The following is a 16,326-nucleotide window of genomic DNA, read 5'->3' as shown; positions in this document are numbered from 1 at the left end:
CCAGTCACAAAAGATGATACATTGTATTATTTCATTTATATAAATAGGAATTATATATGAATGTCCAGAATAGGGAGATCTATAAAGGCAAAAAGTAGATTAGTAGTGACCTCGGGCTGGGGTTGGAGGTAAATGAGAAGTCGGATTTCTTTTTTGGAGGAGATAAAAGTGTTCTAATTATATGATTATCTGATACTGTGAGTAAATTTTGTGGTATGTGAATTCTATCTCAGTTGTTGTTCAGTCGCTCACTTGTGTCTGACTCTTTGTGACCCCATGGACTGCAGCATGCCAGGCTCCCCTGCCCTTCACCATCCCCTGGAGTTTCCTCAAATTCGTGTCCATTGAGTCAGTGATACCATCCAACCATCTCATCCTCTGTCATCCCTTTTTCTCCTGCCCTCACTCTTTCCCAGCATCAGGATCTTTTCTAATGAGTCAGTTCTTTGCATCAGGTGGCCAAAGTATTGGAGCTTCAGCTTCAGCATCAGTCTTTCCAGTGAATATTCAGGACTTATTTCCTTTAGGATGAACTGGTTTGATCTCCTTGCAGTCCAAGGGACTCTCAAGAGTCTTTTCCAACACCACAGTTCAAAGGCATCATTTCTTCAGCACTCAGTCTTCTTTATGGTCCAACTCTCACATCCATACATGACTACTAGAAAAACCCTAACTTTGACTAGATGGACCCTTTGTCAGCAAAGGGATATCTGTGCTTTTTAATATGTCATCTAGATCTGTCATAGTTACTCTTCCAGCGTCTTTTAATTTCATGGCTACTGTCACCATCCACAGTGATTTTAGAGCCCTAGAAAATAAAGTCTGTCACTGTTTCCATTGTTTTCCCATCTATTTGCTGTGAAGTGATGGGGCCGGATGCCATGATCTTTGTTTTTTGAATGTTGAGTTTTTAAAAAATTTTATTAAAGAAAAAAATGCCCATGACGGAGCCCCACCTGTGACCAATTAAATAAAACTTTCTACAAGTCAAATGTGGCATCAGGTATTTGGTTTAAGCTTCCCTGGTTAAGTTTTTAATGTCTAGCCAGGATTATGGCTTCTGCTTTAGACTATTTTCCAAGATCCTTCTCAGTGTTAAAGCACCATGATTCCTTAAGTCTGGTGTTTTATGTCTGTCCCAGTGAACAAGATGATTTAAAAGCACAAGGGAACGAACTGGTGGTCACCCCCTCAACACACCTTAATAACAGTCATGATTAATTTCTTTGGCTGACATCTTTGAGTAAGCAACCCAGAAACTCCAATTTCCCTATAACCAAAAATACTTATATTTGTATGTGTGTGTACACACACACACATATGTATATATATTTATTTGGCAAGTGTATCAAGAGTATTGCAAGTTTCTAAATCGTGGACAGACAGTAAACAAAGAAAGCAAATGAAAAATCCTTGATTGTGATTAGTGAAAGAGGAGACACATTTCTGAAGAGGAGCAATTACTTATTAAATATGAAAAATAGCTACTCATATGATCATCTCTAATGAAAACCATTGAAGAATAGACTTAGTGATGAGTTTTAGCAGTTTCTAGGAAGAAAAAAATACTATAATTGATAACTAAGCTGTTTTATGCCTTCCTGTTTTTGAGGGCTTAGTCAGGATCATTTTAGAAAGGTAGTTTTTGAAGACCTGAGGAAAGAACTCTTCAGAATGGTTACCACCTCCATTATTTTTGACACAGACAAATTAGACAGGTTTTGAAAGTGTTGAAGACTGAGCAGTTATAAAAAGCAGGAGTGATAGATGAAAGTGTCATTGTCACATCTCATAAGAATCACCCGGTATTATTAGGAATTTAGGTAGGTGACCTGACCTTTTTATAGCCTTCATCAGTTTAAGCTCTGACAGATAATAGTGAAGAGATCTTTACAGGTTATCTTAACATGTCTCAGTTTCTCTATCTATACAACAGAACTAATTAATCCCATGCTAAAGAATTTAATCAACTTCCAGCTGCCTTGAATGTGACCAGACATCTTACTAGGTCCAGTATAAGTCAAGGTCTTTCCTAGAAAACAGAAATCCCTTCAAGTAATCTCTTTTCATTAGAAAAGACCCTGATGCTGGGAAAGATTGAAGGCCAGAGGAGAAGGGGATGACAGAGGACGAGATGGTTGGATGGCATCACTGACTCAGTGGACATGAGGAAACTCATGGGAAATGGTGAAGGACAGGGAAGCCTGGCATGCTGCAGTCCATGGGGTCATAAAGAGTTGGACATGACTGAGCTACTGAACACCAACAAAATTCCCTTAACTTGGACTTCCCTGGTGGCTCAGTAGTAAAGAATCTGCCTGTCAATACAGGAGATGCGAGTTTGATCCCTGAGTTGGAAAGATCCCCTGGAGAAGGAAATGGCAGCCCACCCCACTATTCTTTCCTGGGAAATCCCATGGATGGAGGAGCCTGGCAGACTATGGTGTCGCAAAAGAGTCAGACACAACTTAACAACTAAACGAGGACATTCCCTTAATTTCCTTCAAGTTGAATTTAAATGGAGAGAATTGGTTTCATAGGACAATGAGGATCTGCGTGTCAAACAGGGGACATTAAGAGAACCCATAGAGTTGCTTCTCACAAAAGCCACTGCCTCTGTTTAGCTGGGGGGCCAAGGGGAAGAGGTTTTTACTGGAACACAAATTAGTCAAAGAATTGGCGCATGGTAGAAGCTAGAACCTAGAAGGAGATGCGTCTGTTGCTGGAAACATCACCTGAGGCAGAGGGGAGGGAAAGAACAGAAAAGCCCTGGATTCTCCTTTCCCTTTAGCCTTCAGTTTCCCACCAGGGTCCCCTGTGGTCAGAACCTGGAACGCAGCCTGCAGAGTCAGCCCCTGACTCCAGATACAGAGCAGAGCAAAAGTGAGGAATGGGCCTTAGGGAAAACAAGCCTAGGGCTTTCAGGGTTCACCCCTTTTTTAATTCTGTATCTATTAAAACTTGATACTTCTGCCTAATACAAGGTTAACAATTCATCATATAAGGGCATCCCCCCCTCTCCTCAACAGAAGTGAGTCCGCCTCATTCATCATTGAGTTCTCAGAACTAGCATCTCTGCAGTCCCCCATGTCAAGGCAGAAGTGAGTCTTTATATGTGGTGACCTCTGAGGTAGAAGAAAAGTTAATGCCACCAGTTACTCATGTAAAATAGTTTGTAATGAACCTCACATTCATTATGATGACTATCATTTTAAAAGTTAAAATAAAACAGTAAATAGCAAATTGTGATGAGGATGTGGAGAAGTTGGAAGCCTTGTGCATTGCTGGTGGAAATGTAAAGCAGTGCAACCACTCTGGAAAACAGTATGATGGTTCCTCAAAATAGTAAACTTAGAATTACCACACAATCCAGCAATTCTGTTTCTCTGCATATACTCAAAGGGATTGAAAGCAGAGATTCAAACAGATACTTGTACACCAGTGTTCATAGAAGCATTATTCACAATAGCCAAAAGCTGGAAACAATCCAGATGTCCATCCTCACGTGAAAGGATAAACAATATGTGGCATGCACACAGTGAAATACACAGCCTTAAACAGGAACGAAATTCTGATACATATTACAACATGAGTGAACTTTGAAATGTTATGGTAAGTGAAGTAAGCCAGACACAAAGGGACATATGTTAATCCACTTTTATAAGGTACCTGGAATAGGCAAATTCATAGAGGTAAATGGTAGCATAGTGGTTACCAGGGACTGGGGGGAATGGGAAGAGGGAATGGGAAGTTCCCCTTTAATGAGTATAGAGTTTCTATTTGGGAGGATGGAAGAGTTCTGGAAATAGTGATACTGGTTGCACAATATTGTGAATGTACTTAATGCCATTAAACTGTACACCTAGAAAAGGTTAAAATGGTAAGTTTTATCTTGTTGTTTAGTCACTCAGTCATGTCCTACTCTTTTGCGAGCCCATGGACTGTAGCCCACCAGGCTTCTCTGTCCATGGGGATTCTCCAGGCAAGAATAGTGGAGTGGGTAGTCATTCCTTTTCCAGGGGATCTTCCTGACCCCGGGGTCAAACCTGGACCTCCTGCATTGCAGGCGATTCTTTACCATCTGAGTCACCAGGAACTGTTGTTACTATGGCCCTGGAAATACTCAAAGGGGTTCCAGTGAATCCGATGTAGTGCTGTCTGCCTTTATTGCATGGAAGCAACTCTCTTTGCCCTTGGCAATTGAGATCAGTCCTTCCAGGCATCAGAGTGACCCCATTCTCCACCTGTTGGTTCAGTAGTGCGAGAAACCTGAAATAGCCAGATGACAGTCTCTCTTTCCCACGTAATTTAGTCACTGTTGTATTTTCTGGTGGAAGCCTTCCTTTCTGAGTGCCTCTAGACCAGTTTAGCCCAAAGCTGTGAGAACAGTGACAGAACTTCCATGGACGGTTTTAATAATGAGAAAAGGGACCATTCCTACTTCTAGCCCTTGGGTTTCCAGATACATATTTTCTTGGGGGAAAATAAAGCAGCACTATATATTGATCTCTAGGTCAAGTACTCCAGCACTGCAGCCTTGCAAAAGTTGTCTCCCATCTGGACCATAGCTGAATCTTGCATCAGCCATTTTCACCCAAGAAGTTTCTTGGCCAGAAACATTGTTGAATAGAATATCATGATCGCAAATAAGAGCTTGAGTGAATCTCCTGGTAATGGTGCTGCTAGAAACATTTCAGGTCAGGAAAGCAATTCCACTGTCAGTGTGGGTACAGCACTGCCCGCTCCGGGACACAAGAAGTCTGATGATCTGCTTTTCCATCTGAGCCTGGCTGTGTCTTCCTCTTGCTGTCTTCTGGATCACAGGGGAATTTGGGCAGTGTTTCCTGTTTCTGGGAGCAGTTATCTTACAACAGAGTCAGCAAAGGGAAGCAATGGTATTAACAGAAGACTTGGGGAGTGGAGAGGGTCTGAGCATATATGGTATGTGGTCAACTATAGCCTAGATCTGCAAATCACTTTGAAACTATTTGGGCTATTTCTTCTCAGCACCATTTAGTCTGCTGAGAGTGTACTCTTTCTTTTTTTTTTCCTTCCTAAGATTTCAGGGAGAAAAACAGAATTACTTAATGACTAAATGGAGACAGTTTGCAGCCTCTTTGGCAAACTTCTCTTAAACGAATTTTTGTCAGCTAGACCTCTTGAAAGATTATGATTGTGTGGTAAGATTAAGTTAAACAGGTTTTACACTCTCGGCAAAATTCTCTTAAATGAATTCTTGTCAGATTCAGGCTCTTTAAAGATTATAATTGTGTGGTAAAATAAAACTTAACAGGTTTAACATTCTTCCTTCAGTTTCTTAGGCTTCTGTGTGAGTGTGTTGGCCTACTGATGATAAAAGTGACTTCTCAGATAGGGTTCAGTGACTGAAACAATGAGTGTTGGGTTCTGATGTCTGTTCCTGGGTATGCCAGATAATCTTTGGGCCATAACTGAACTCTTTTTGCTTCACTTTCTCTAGGTAATGATTACTCTGATGCCCATTTCACACAAAACATATGTAATACCTTCATTAAACAATGTGCTTTCATAATAAGCAGAAGATGAAGGCTAAATAAAAATTCAGATCTAAAAAGAGGAAACACTGCTAACCGGATGCTGGCAGGTAGTCGTCCTAACAGTGAGACCTCTGAGGTAGACGCTGACCACCATGTTTTTGTTTTTTTTTTTAACATTTTTTAGAAAGTTGAAGTATAGTTGATGTACAATGTTTCAGTGTACAGCAAAGTGATTCAGGTGTAGATATAGATGATTCTTAGATTCTTTTCCATCATAGGTTATTTCAAGATACTGAATGCAGTTCCCTGTACTATGTAGTAGGTCCTTCTTTATCAATTTTATATACAGTAGTGTGTATCTGCTAATCCCACATTCTTGATTTATCCCCACCCCCCTTTCCCTTTTGGTAACCATAAGTTTATTTTCTATGTCTGTGAGTCTCTCTTTTATGTAAATAAGTTCATTTGTATTACTTTTATAAGTGATATTTTATGATGTTTGTCTTTCTGACTTACTCAGTATGATAATCTCTAGAGACATCCATGTTGCTGCAAATGGCTTTATTTTACTTTTTTATGGCTGAGTAAGATTCAGATATATATATATATATATATATGTGTGTGTGTGTATATATATATATATGCACACACACACACCACATCTTCGTCCATTCCACTGCTGGTGGACACTTAGGCTGTTGCCATGTCTTGGCTATTGTAAATACTGCCGCTATGAACATTGGGGTGCGTGTATCTTTTCGAATACACAAATAGAGTTTTGTCTGGGTATGTTCCCAGGTGTGGGATTACTAGATCATATGATACGTCTATTTTTTTTTAAGGAACCTCCAAACTGTTCTCCACAGTGGCTGGGCCAAATTACATTCCCACCTTCAGTGTGGAAAGGATCCCTACTGATTGCAGGTTGAGCAAGCTGCTGGAGCCACGGTCCAAACCAGCCTTGAGACCAACCAAACTTGCCTCCAGTTTGGCTCAAATAACTGCAATACCCAAGTCCTCTAATTTTCCAGGCTAAAATGCTTGATGCATACGTTTGAAAGGTTTTTCTGACTTGTTATAGGGTTTTCAATAGTTTTTAATTATAAAGTAAATATGTCCTTTGGAGAAAGTATGTAAAATACAGAGAAGCACAAAGCATAATCAAGTCTTGCAACATTTTGACAGATACATATCCAATCTTATTTCAGTTCATATAGATACATAATTCTGTTCTTTTTATATACAGTGCATACAGTTTTATAACTGTTTATTTGACTCAATTGCATATTATGCTAAAAGTATACAGTATCAAGCTTTTTTCTTGGTACCAAGTATTTTCTACTATGTATTAATAATTACTAATGATTGCATAGTTTTCCATAGTGTGGGTATGCCATAATTTATTTAATAAATTAGAGGGTTTAGGAAAAAATCTGTAGTTGAGCAGCTAGAGCCACCCCCTTAAGGTTATTGTAACACATAAAAACCGTCCACCAAACTCTCTGACACACACGAATCCTCGAAGGTATGATTTTTCGTGTGAAATGGCTCTAGCTGTCAATCATTTATTCTCCGTGTCATGGTTGTGGTGCTCTCTCCAGGTTGTTAGGGGGTGATTATGAATTCCTGTCAAATGAGATGTCTACTAAGTATTCAACACGAGGCAGTTTGTATTCTTCTTCGTCTATTGCTTTCCCGTCGGAGGGCGTTAAGCAAATCTGTGAGCCAGAGGGGAATGGGATAGGCGTGAGTGCTGGCAGGCACAGCAGACATGCCCTAAGCCCAGAGATCCCCAGATAAGCAGATTAGACTGCTACATAAGTACATTTGTCTTGATTGTCACTTTCCACCCAGGGTTACACCTACATGCATAAAAATGGCTCCAAGCCTATTTTTTCAAAGCCAGTTTGCATCCCTTGTTGCTTTTTAACTAGCCAGCTCAGAGGCAATTTTTTGTGTGTTATATCTATCAAAGATGATTAAGGGACTGGGAGAGTTGATGTATAAGGACGGATTGAGAAAACTAAATATTTACAACTTGACTGAGTAACAGCCAAGGGGAAGATATTATGACTGTCTGCTGGGCTCAAATCATGGAGGAGATATTGTTTTGCCTTCCCCAGTAACTCAATTGTAGGGATATCTAAATTCAGGGAAAGTTTTCTGCAGATGACATCACTTATGCTAATTAGATAATTGTGTCAGTTGAAATTACATTTCACCGCTAGTAGCAGAAACTTGCAATAGCAGTGGCTTAGACAAATAAGGTTTCATTTTCTCTCCGATTATAACACGAAGCCCAGAAATGTATCATCTGGGTCTGCATGGCAGTTCTGTGATGTCATCGGTGCCTCTGTGTCCTCCTGCCTTTGGCTCCGTTACTCTCAGGGTGATTTTCATACTCAAGGTCGCCTGGTATTTGAAGGAGAGCTAACTGCAGCTTCACTTATCCTGGCTGCACTCCAGAAAGGGGGGAGGCAAAAGAAGTCCCTGCCAGTAAGACTGCTTGGAAGGACTTTCTCAGCAGTCCGTTTCCTGATTCCAATTTACATCCCATTGACCGCCATATCCACAAGAGAGGCTGGGAAAGTGAGCAGGGTTTTGGTTTGGTTTATTTTGATTTTACATTGGGTACGTTGCTTACTGCAGCAGTGAAGACCCTTTGAGAAGGTGTGGCAGCCTGGAGATCGCGTAGGCAGCTGGTGGTTTCGGTCACAGTGACTTGCCTCTTCAAGAGTCTGAGACGTCTGGACTCTGAGACACGGCAACGTTTGCTATGATATTACAAGGTTCCATTTGTAAACCTAGCCCTAGCTATCTAATTTATTTACTTCTGATCACCCATCTATTTCAATTTATTCATCACAGCGTACCCTGGGTTGACAGTAAATAAACCCGTCATCTCAACAGACTAAAGAATAATAATGACTACAACTTATTAGCTTTCATCCAGCTCCATGCACTGTGTTATGCATTACATCACCTGAATGATTTGCTTCAAAATATTCCAGGGGGGATGGAGAGTAGAACTGAATAAATGAAACAATACTCACCATGTAAAAGTGAGAGTTAGTCACTCAGTCATGTCCGACTCTTGGCAGTCCTATGGACTGTAGCCCGCCAGGCTCCTCTGTCCATGGGATTCTCCAGGCAAGAATACTAGAGTGGGTAGCCATTCCCTTCTCCAGGGGATCTTCCCGACCCAGGAATTGAATTGGCGTCTCCTGCCTTGCTGGCAGATACTTTACCGTCTGAGCCGCCAGGAATCACCATGGGTTGCTAGTAATTGAAGCTTGAGCAATGGCTACGGGGGGGGTGATTATATATATTCTTTGCTCTACTTTGTAATAATGGAAAGTTTCCCAATGAAGATCTTTAAATCACTTTCTCAGCTTCTTCCATGATTTCGTCTGAGGTCGGTACCATTAGCCCTAGCTAACCATGCTCAGGGCAGGTAAGCAGCATCACAGAGCAAATGAATGGCAGTTTGAGGACTCAGACCCAGGTTTGCCTGACTTAGAAACCTGTGCTGTAACCCCGATTATTCAAAGAAAGTGTGTCTTCCAGGGAAGGAGACTGAAACTTATGAGAAATTCAGACTTTTGGGTCCCACCAAGACCTGTTACACGACCCTTACGTTTGGTTTGTGTGCTTACCCAGAGTTCCCATGCTCTGTCCATGGCAGTGTTAATTGCCTCCATAGCCACCGCTTACCCAACTCAATCAACTGTGACTTTCCTTAAAAAAATGTACCCACTTTTAGAGAGAGAACGTAGGTACACCTATGACTGATTCATGTTGATGTTTGGCAGAAACCAACACAATACTATAAAGCAGTTACCCTTCAATTACAAATAAATTAATTTTAAAAAATGCTACCCTCTTTTGAAACAAGAAGTCTTATCATGAGCCACTCTTTGGTAGCGTTTAACAACAATTTAATAAGCATTTAATTCAGAGCAGTTACTTCTTTCAACATTGAGCACCCACCTTTATTGCTGGGCACTACATGCCTATGTGTGAATTAAGCATTGTTCTGACCATATTGTCAGCTGCTAATAATCACTGCTTGCTTGAAACTAACTTTGGTTTGTTCTTAAATAATGCTCTTGCTCTGTTCACTTAAGGTATTGTGAGTTTCAAAAGCTTTGGGACTTATAGAAAATTTCAAGTACCTGTTCTTCTCACCATCTCTATTTACCTATGTCTACTTTTTCCAAAATGTTGTGTTTTTGTTTTCCCTATAGCATCTTCAGTCATCTTGTATCATTTCAGCCATGTTTTTGAAAGAAAGAGAAATATGGATTAGTTTTTATGTACCATGCAGGCAAAACACTTAACCTTCTGAGCCTCCATCCCTCCTTTTGTACAGTGGCTGGGTCACTTCCGATGTCATTCTTCTCTAACCTCATATAACTTGATCTTTCAACCCATCCCCTCCCCACAAAAGAAAACCACAGAAACATTTTGAAGATACGGGACTGTATGGGAAATGCACTTGATTATATTTTCCAGCCAGTTAAAGGATCCTTCACTGATTTGTACTGGTTTCTCTATCCAAATAGATGTTTTATAGCTTCCTTGCCTCCAGTCCTTTTTAGAACAAGGAGAAGACTCTTCAAAGTCCCTTGGACAGCAAGGAGATCAAATCAGTCAATCCTAAAGGAAACCAACCCTGAATATTCATTGGAAGGACTGATGCTGAAGCTGAAACTCCATTACTTGGACTACCTGCTGCGAAGAGCCGACTCATTGGGAAAGACCCCGATGCTGGGAAAGATTGAAGGCAGGAGGAGAAGGGGATGACAGAGGATGAGATGGTTGGATGGCATCACCGACTCAAGGGAGACAAATTTGAGCAAGCTCTGGGAGATGTTGAAGGGCAGGGAAGCCTGACACGAGGCAGTCCATGGGGCTGCAAAGAGTTGGACACTACTGAGCAACAACCACAAAATGAATCAATGAATGAGGCCTGTCATCCATTCCAACTATAATCTGCTTTCTTAAAGAGATTGGACCCTCTTTGCTTTTGAACAGCTTAAAACATTTTCTGGCTGCCAAGTTAATATGGCTGTTTCGTATATTATAATCACCTTCAAACACTGTATATACCTAACACCCTAACCTATTAGTCAACTTCCATAGCAGAAGAGGCAAGAAGAAAACCTACAAAAGAGCAGGTGTCAAAGCCATCCTCAAGGACTGTCACTGTATAATCAGGCCCACACTGGTTGGAGTACAAGTATCAGGGTCACTTTGTTCTTCTTCTTCATTCTTTCAATGACTCTTTCTCTTATAACAGGAGAAAATATATGCATATGATAATGCCAATATATGTATATGATAATGTTCTCACAAAATAGAACCTAGGAAAAATAGCATGCTGTAAGATAGTGATGATAACAACCATCTTTGCTAGACAAGCGTTAGAAAGTCTTGCCACCTCTGTCTTTTCAAGGCTGTAAGTAAAGTGTGTTTCTGATTTGTTGTGCAGGGCAGCGTTTGGCAAGGAGTCGGAAGTTCTTATTGGAAACCTGGGTGATAAATTAATCCCTCCACAAGACATCCTCTGTGACGTCAGCGACCTCAAAGCCTTGGCCAACATGCACGAGAGCTTGGAATGGTTAGCAGGCCGAACAAAGGCAGCCTTCTCCAGTCTTTCTACGTCCCAGAGTGAGTACTGGTGGGGTGGATCTTGTGGGGCCAGCTGAGAAACTAGACTGAGTACATTCATTTGAGATGAGAGAGCGTCTACACGTCTCCATAGGGGCACATGTCCAAGTTGTCAGAAGATCCGTGCAGGGATTCTGCTTGTGCTGAGCCTCGGGTACTTTACGGTTCTGTGAAACAAAGAAATCTTGACTTCTGTGTTTTGGGGCATGGGAAGCCAAAAAAGGTCCCTGTCAGCATAGCTTGACATTAAACCTTAGAAACCCAGGATCATGCAAGATTGAACCACCATGTCTCAAGAACAGAAAGCAGTATGCTTTTTCCTCCTTATGACTTCTTAAAGGTAGAAACTATGTCTCGGAGCTCAAAGTTGTATATTTGGTTGATGTTTTCATTTCAACTGAAAGAAGAGAAATCAAAAGTATCTAAAAAGACAATTATATTAATAGAAATGGTTAAGGTGCTAGAAAACAGACAGTGAGAAAAACAATTATTCTAGGTAAGAGATGGCTAAAAGATAACCTCATTATACATTTCAGGGGAATTAAGGGATATGGTCTGAAGTAAAAATAGGAAACCTGTTTTTCTATCAAGGACCAATGATCAGTTATTTCAAAATAATTTGAAAACTTTGGGACACAAAATTTATTCATTAAATACAGCATAAATACTTTTTTAAAGCATTAGTTAAGTGTTAAACAGTTAAAATAAAGGCAAAGAAAAAAGTGATATGCAGAAGGAATAAAGGAGATGGCAGATTTGAATGCATGAATGGAAGGACAGAAAACAGGATAGAAAAAAGCAAAATAACAGCAAGAACATGAAAGAAACTAAATCAACTCTGAAGTTAATATTAGACTGAACTGTTAGAAGATTATTAGAAGGAAAAGCTTATATTATTTGGACTGTGAACTTCAAAGAAAGTTATTTTTTATCACTGTCTCTTGAAAAGTTATTATTACTTGATGAACCATGATTTCAAGACCCAAGAGGGAGAAGATGTGGATGAAATAAACTAGAGTAAATTATTTCCTGGAACATGAGTCTCATGGGCAGAGTCTAGGAGACTTTTGAATGCTCACTACTTACAATCTCCCGCAGGTTGTGTAGCTGTCCTGGGGGTCAACAGCGGGTGAGGAAGAAGGATGGAAGGAGGGGGCTTTTGATGTTAGGTATTCTGCTTTAGAAATCTCATTAAAATGCTACTCTTTGATAATACTTTTATTTTTATACTTTTATTATTTAAAATATTGCTTTTAGCTGATAAATACTTGGGTGCAGTATTGGGTCTGAGCAGACTCTGCCTAAGTAGATACCTTTGGGAGGCTTTCAACTTTGTGATCTCTTCAGATCAAGGAACCTGTCCCAAGTAGTAGTTGAAATTAGCTATTTTATCTCCCACACTCACCCCACTCCACCACCAACAACAAAAAAAAATCAGGGAGGAGCTGACTTCCCCTTTTGTTCCTTGCCAAATAAACAGCTCTGAAGAGGAACCAGATGCTTCCTGTCCCAGTATCCTTTGACTCTTGAAATGTAGGGCTGCTTGGGCAGGTGTGTTAGTGACGACTGGAAGGAGTCCTCTCGTTTGGTGGGTCATCCAAGTCTGATAGTTAATAGTGCAATCTCTTACTTTGGCAGCACAGCAGTCCAGATTTCTACTCTTTTAAAAGAGTTCCACAAGGCAAAATAGGACACACAACCTCTCCAGCAAGCCACCGAGTGATTCACACAGGCTAACCTGGCTTAACTGTTCTCTGCAGAGAAAGACATGCTCTCATAGTTATGCTCAACTCTGTAATTGCACCATCCCGCTGTTGTGTTCATGTCACTAAGAGTCCCCAGTACAGTTGATGTCTAATTCATGCCTTCTATCATCTCTGTTTTTCTGACAAAGATCTCTCGTACCACGCCCGTTAATACCTCTCATATGCTCAGTTCCATTTTATAATATAAGTTGTACCCTCTCAGTTCCTTTCAGGGTGATTATTCCACCCAGTGAGTGATTTAAGTGACTGTCAGCATTTTGACGATCAGCGCAAAACCCAAGTGAACTGTAATCACTAGTTATGTTGTCTTTGTTAAAACAAAGCATCGAGCAAACCTGGTTTATTCTGTTAGCAACATGCCTTGCTCACCCACACTTGTCTAGTCTTCGAATTCCCAGCAGAGATGCCCATTGCTGTTTATAATTTGAACAAAGCAAGGGATTCTCTGATAATGGGTTACTTTGATTGTTCCATGTCAGTGTGACTTTAGAAAGGGAATCAGGGACAGCTCTTTATACTCTTTTGAAAAGTGAACCACATGATTGCTTTAACAAAAGTATTGCCAAGTCTGGAGACTTGATAGCATGAAGAAAATGCCAGCCTTTTTATCTGGCACTCCCAGAGACTCAGGATGGGGAAAAGTCAAGAAAAGAAGTGTAAAAGTTGCCTCCAACTAATAAAAATAAATGGGAAAAAAAAAAGTGTAAAAGTTTATTTTTTGTCCACATCTGTTTACCTATTTTGGATGGTAATACTGTGCCTTATTATAATTAAGGTACATGGAGAAAGTTTGCAGAAAATTATTTTCATAGTAAAAACAAAAATCTCTTTAGATATTACAATAGGATTCTCCTCCACTTGAAATATTTCATGTCTTTATGAAATATTTCAAGTAAAGGATAATGGCAGAGCATGGCTGGCCATGTGCCCAGGAAATAAGAGTAGACCCTTTTTTCAAAGATAGTTTTTCCATCTCTTTTAGTGTTTGCACCCACACCCTTCTGTCTTCTTTACACTTAGGAGAGTCTCCTTACCTCATGTAGATCCTAACTGCACCAGAGACACTGCTCTTTTTTCATCCTTCCGCAGTCCTTGTTCCTTCTCCATGTCTCCCAGTATTCTCCTGCTCAGTCTTCCTTAAACTTACTCTGCTTAAAATCCTTTCTGCTGAGTGCTCAGTTACTTCAGTCGTCCGACTTTTTGTGACCCCATGGACCACAGCCCACCAGGATCCCCTGTCCATGGGATTTCCCAGGCAAGAAGCCTGGAGTGGATTGCCATGCCCTCCTCCAGGGCATCTTCCCGACCCAGGGATCAAACCCACGTTTCCTGCATCTTCTGCATTGCAGGCAGATTCTCTCCTGCTGAGCCACCAGGGAAGCCTGGTGACAGTCACAGCCCAAGTAAAGGACAAAAAATATTCTTTATTTATAAAACCGGTAAATCTTTTTAATGGCTGAGTAATATTCCATGGTGTATATGTACCACAGCTTCCTCATCCATTCGTCTGCTGATGGGCATCTAGGTTGCTTCCATGTCCTGGCTATTATAAACAGTGCTGCGATGAACACTGGGGTGCACGTGTCTCTTTCAGATCTGGTTTCCTCGGTGTGTATGCCCAGAAGTGGGATTGCTGGGTCATATGGCAGTTCTAGTTCCAGCTTTTTAAGAAATCTCCACACTGTTTTCCATAGTGGCTGTACTAGTTTGAATTCCCACCAACAGTGTAAGAGGGTTCCCTTTTCTCCACACCCTCTCCAGCATTTATTGCTTGTAGACTTTTGGATAGCAGCCATCCTGACTGGCGTGTAATGGTACCTCATTGTGGTTTTGATTTGCATTTCTCTGATAATGAGTGATGTTGAGCATCTTTTCATGTGTTTTTTTGCCATCTGTATGTCTTCCTTGGAGAAATGTCTGTTTAGTTCTTTGGCCCATTTTTTGATTGGGTCATTTATTTTTCTGGAGTTGAGCTGGAGGAGTTGCTTGTATATTTTTGAGGTTAATCCTTTGTCTGTTGCTTCGTTTGCTATTATTTTCTCCCAGTCTAAGGGCTGTCTTTTCACCTTGCTTACAGTTTCCTTTGTTGTGCAAAAGCTTTTAAGTTTCATTAGGTCCCATTTGTTTATTTTTGCTTTTGTTTCTAAAATTCTGGGATGTGGGTCATAGAGGATCCTGCTGTGATTTATGTCGGAGAGTGTTTTGCCTATGTTCTCCTCTAGGAGTTTGATAGTTTCTGGTCTTACATTTAGATCTTTAATCCATTTTGAGTTTATTTTTGTGTATGGTATTAGAAAGTGTTCTAGTTTCATTCTTTTACAAGTGGTTGACCAGTTTTCCCAACACCACTTGTTAAAGAGGTTGTCTTTTTTCCATTGTATATCCTTGCCTCCTTTGCCTCCTTTGCCATATGACCCAGCAATCCCACTTCTGGGCATACACACCGAGGAAACCAGATCTGAAAGAGACACGTGCACCCCAGTGTTCATCGAAGCACTGTTTATAATAGCCAGGATATGGAAGCAACCTAGATGCCCATCAGCAGACGAATGGATGAGGAAGCTGTGGTACATATACACCATGGGATATTACTCAGCCATTAAAAAGAATTCATTTGAATCAGTTCTAATGAGATGGATGAAACTGGAGTCCATTATACAGAGTGAAGTAAGCCAGAAAGATAAAGACCATTACAGTATACTAACACATATATATGGAATTTAGAAAGATGGTAATGATAACCCTATATGCAAAACAAAAAGAGACACAGATGTATAGAACAGACTTTTGGACTCTGTGGGAGAAGGCGAGGGTGGGATGTTCCAAGAGAACAGCATCGAAACATGTACATTATCTAGGGTGAAACAGATCACCAGCCCAGGTTGGATGCATGAGACAAGTGCTTGGGCCTGGTGTACTGGAAAGACCCAGAGGGATCGGGTGGAGAGGGAGGTGGGAGGGGGGACCGGGATGGGGAATACATGTAAATCCATGGCTAATTCATTTCAATGTATGACAGAAACCACTGCAATGTTGTAAAGTAATTAGCCTCCAACTAATAAAAATAAATGGAAAAATAAATAAATAAATAAAATGGAAACCAAAAAAATAAATAAATAAAACCGGTAAATCAAAGACTTCAGATGTGGCTGAATGCAGAGGTTCACAAGATAACAGTTTAACAGACCTGTTTACGCACCTGCCTTGCCTCTCCCCCTTTCTCTATTTTTGCTGTATTCCCTTTATTTCATCTCAGGGAAGACCTTTTCATATGGTAACATTCTTGGCCACCAGCAGCCCCAGGATTATTTGATCCCAGACAAAAAGAGCATTTTTACTAAGAGCTCCTGAAGCCGTCCTAGAGAAGACTT

The 16,326-nt window shown here is 40.6% G+C and overlaps 1 protein-coding gene across 1 annotated transcript in view; it reads left to right on the top strand.

The window, feature by feature from the left end:
• The window catches only part of EXOC4 (exocyst complex component 4), an 814,875-nt gene that overhangs the window by 663,997 nt on the left and 134,552 nt on the right, over window positions 1-16,326 (top strand). The window contains exon 14 of the mRNA XM_070465647.1: window positions 11,011-11,189. Coding sequence (XP_070321748.1) covers window positions 11,011-11,189 — 179 coding nt within the window. The remainder of the gene's footprint in view (window positions 1-11,010; window positions 11,190-16,326) is intronic.

Source organism: Odocoileus virginianus, chromosome 1 (assembly GCF_023699985.2).
Source record: "Odocoileus virginianus isolate 20LAN1187 ecotype Illinois chromosome 1, Ovbor_1.2, whole genome shotgun sequence".
In the NCBI taxonomy this organism is placed as follows: Eukaryota; Metazoa; Chordata; class Mammalia; order Artiodactyla; family Cervidae; genus Odocoileus; species Odocoileus virginianus.
This window is presented reverse-complemented; position numbering and strand designations above follow the sequence as displayed.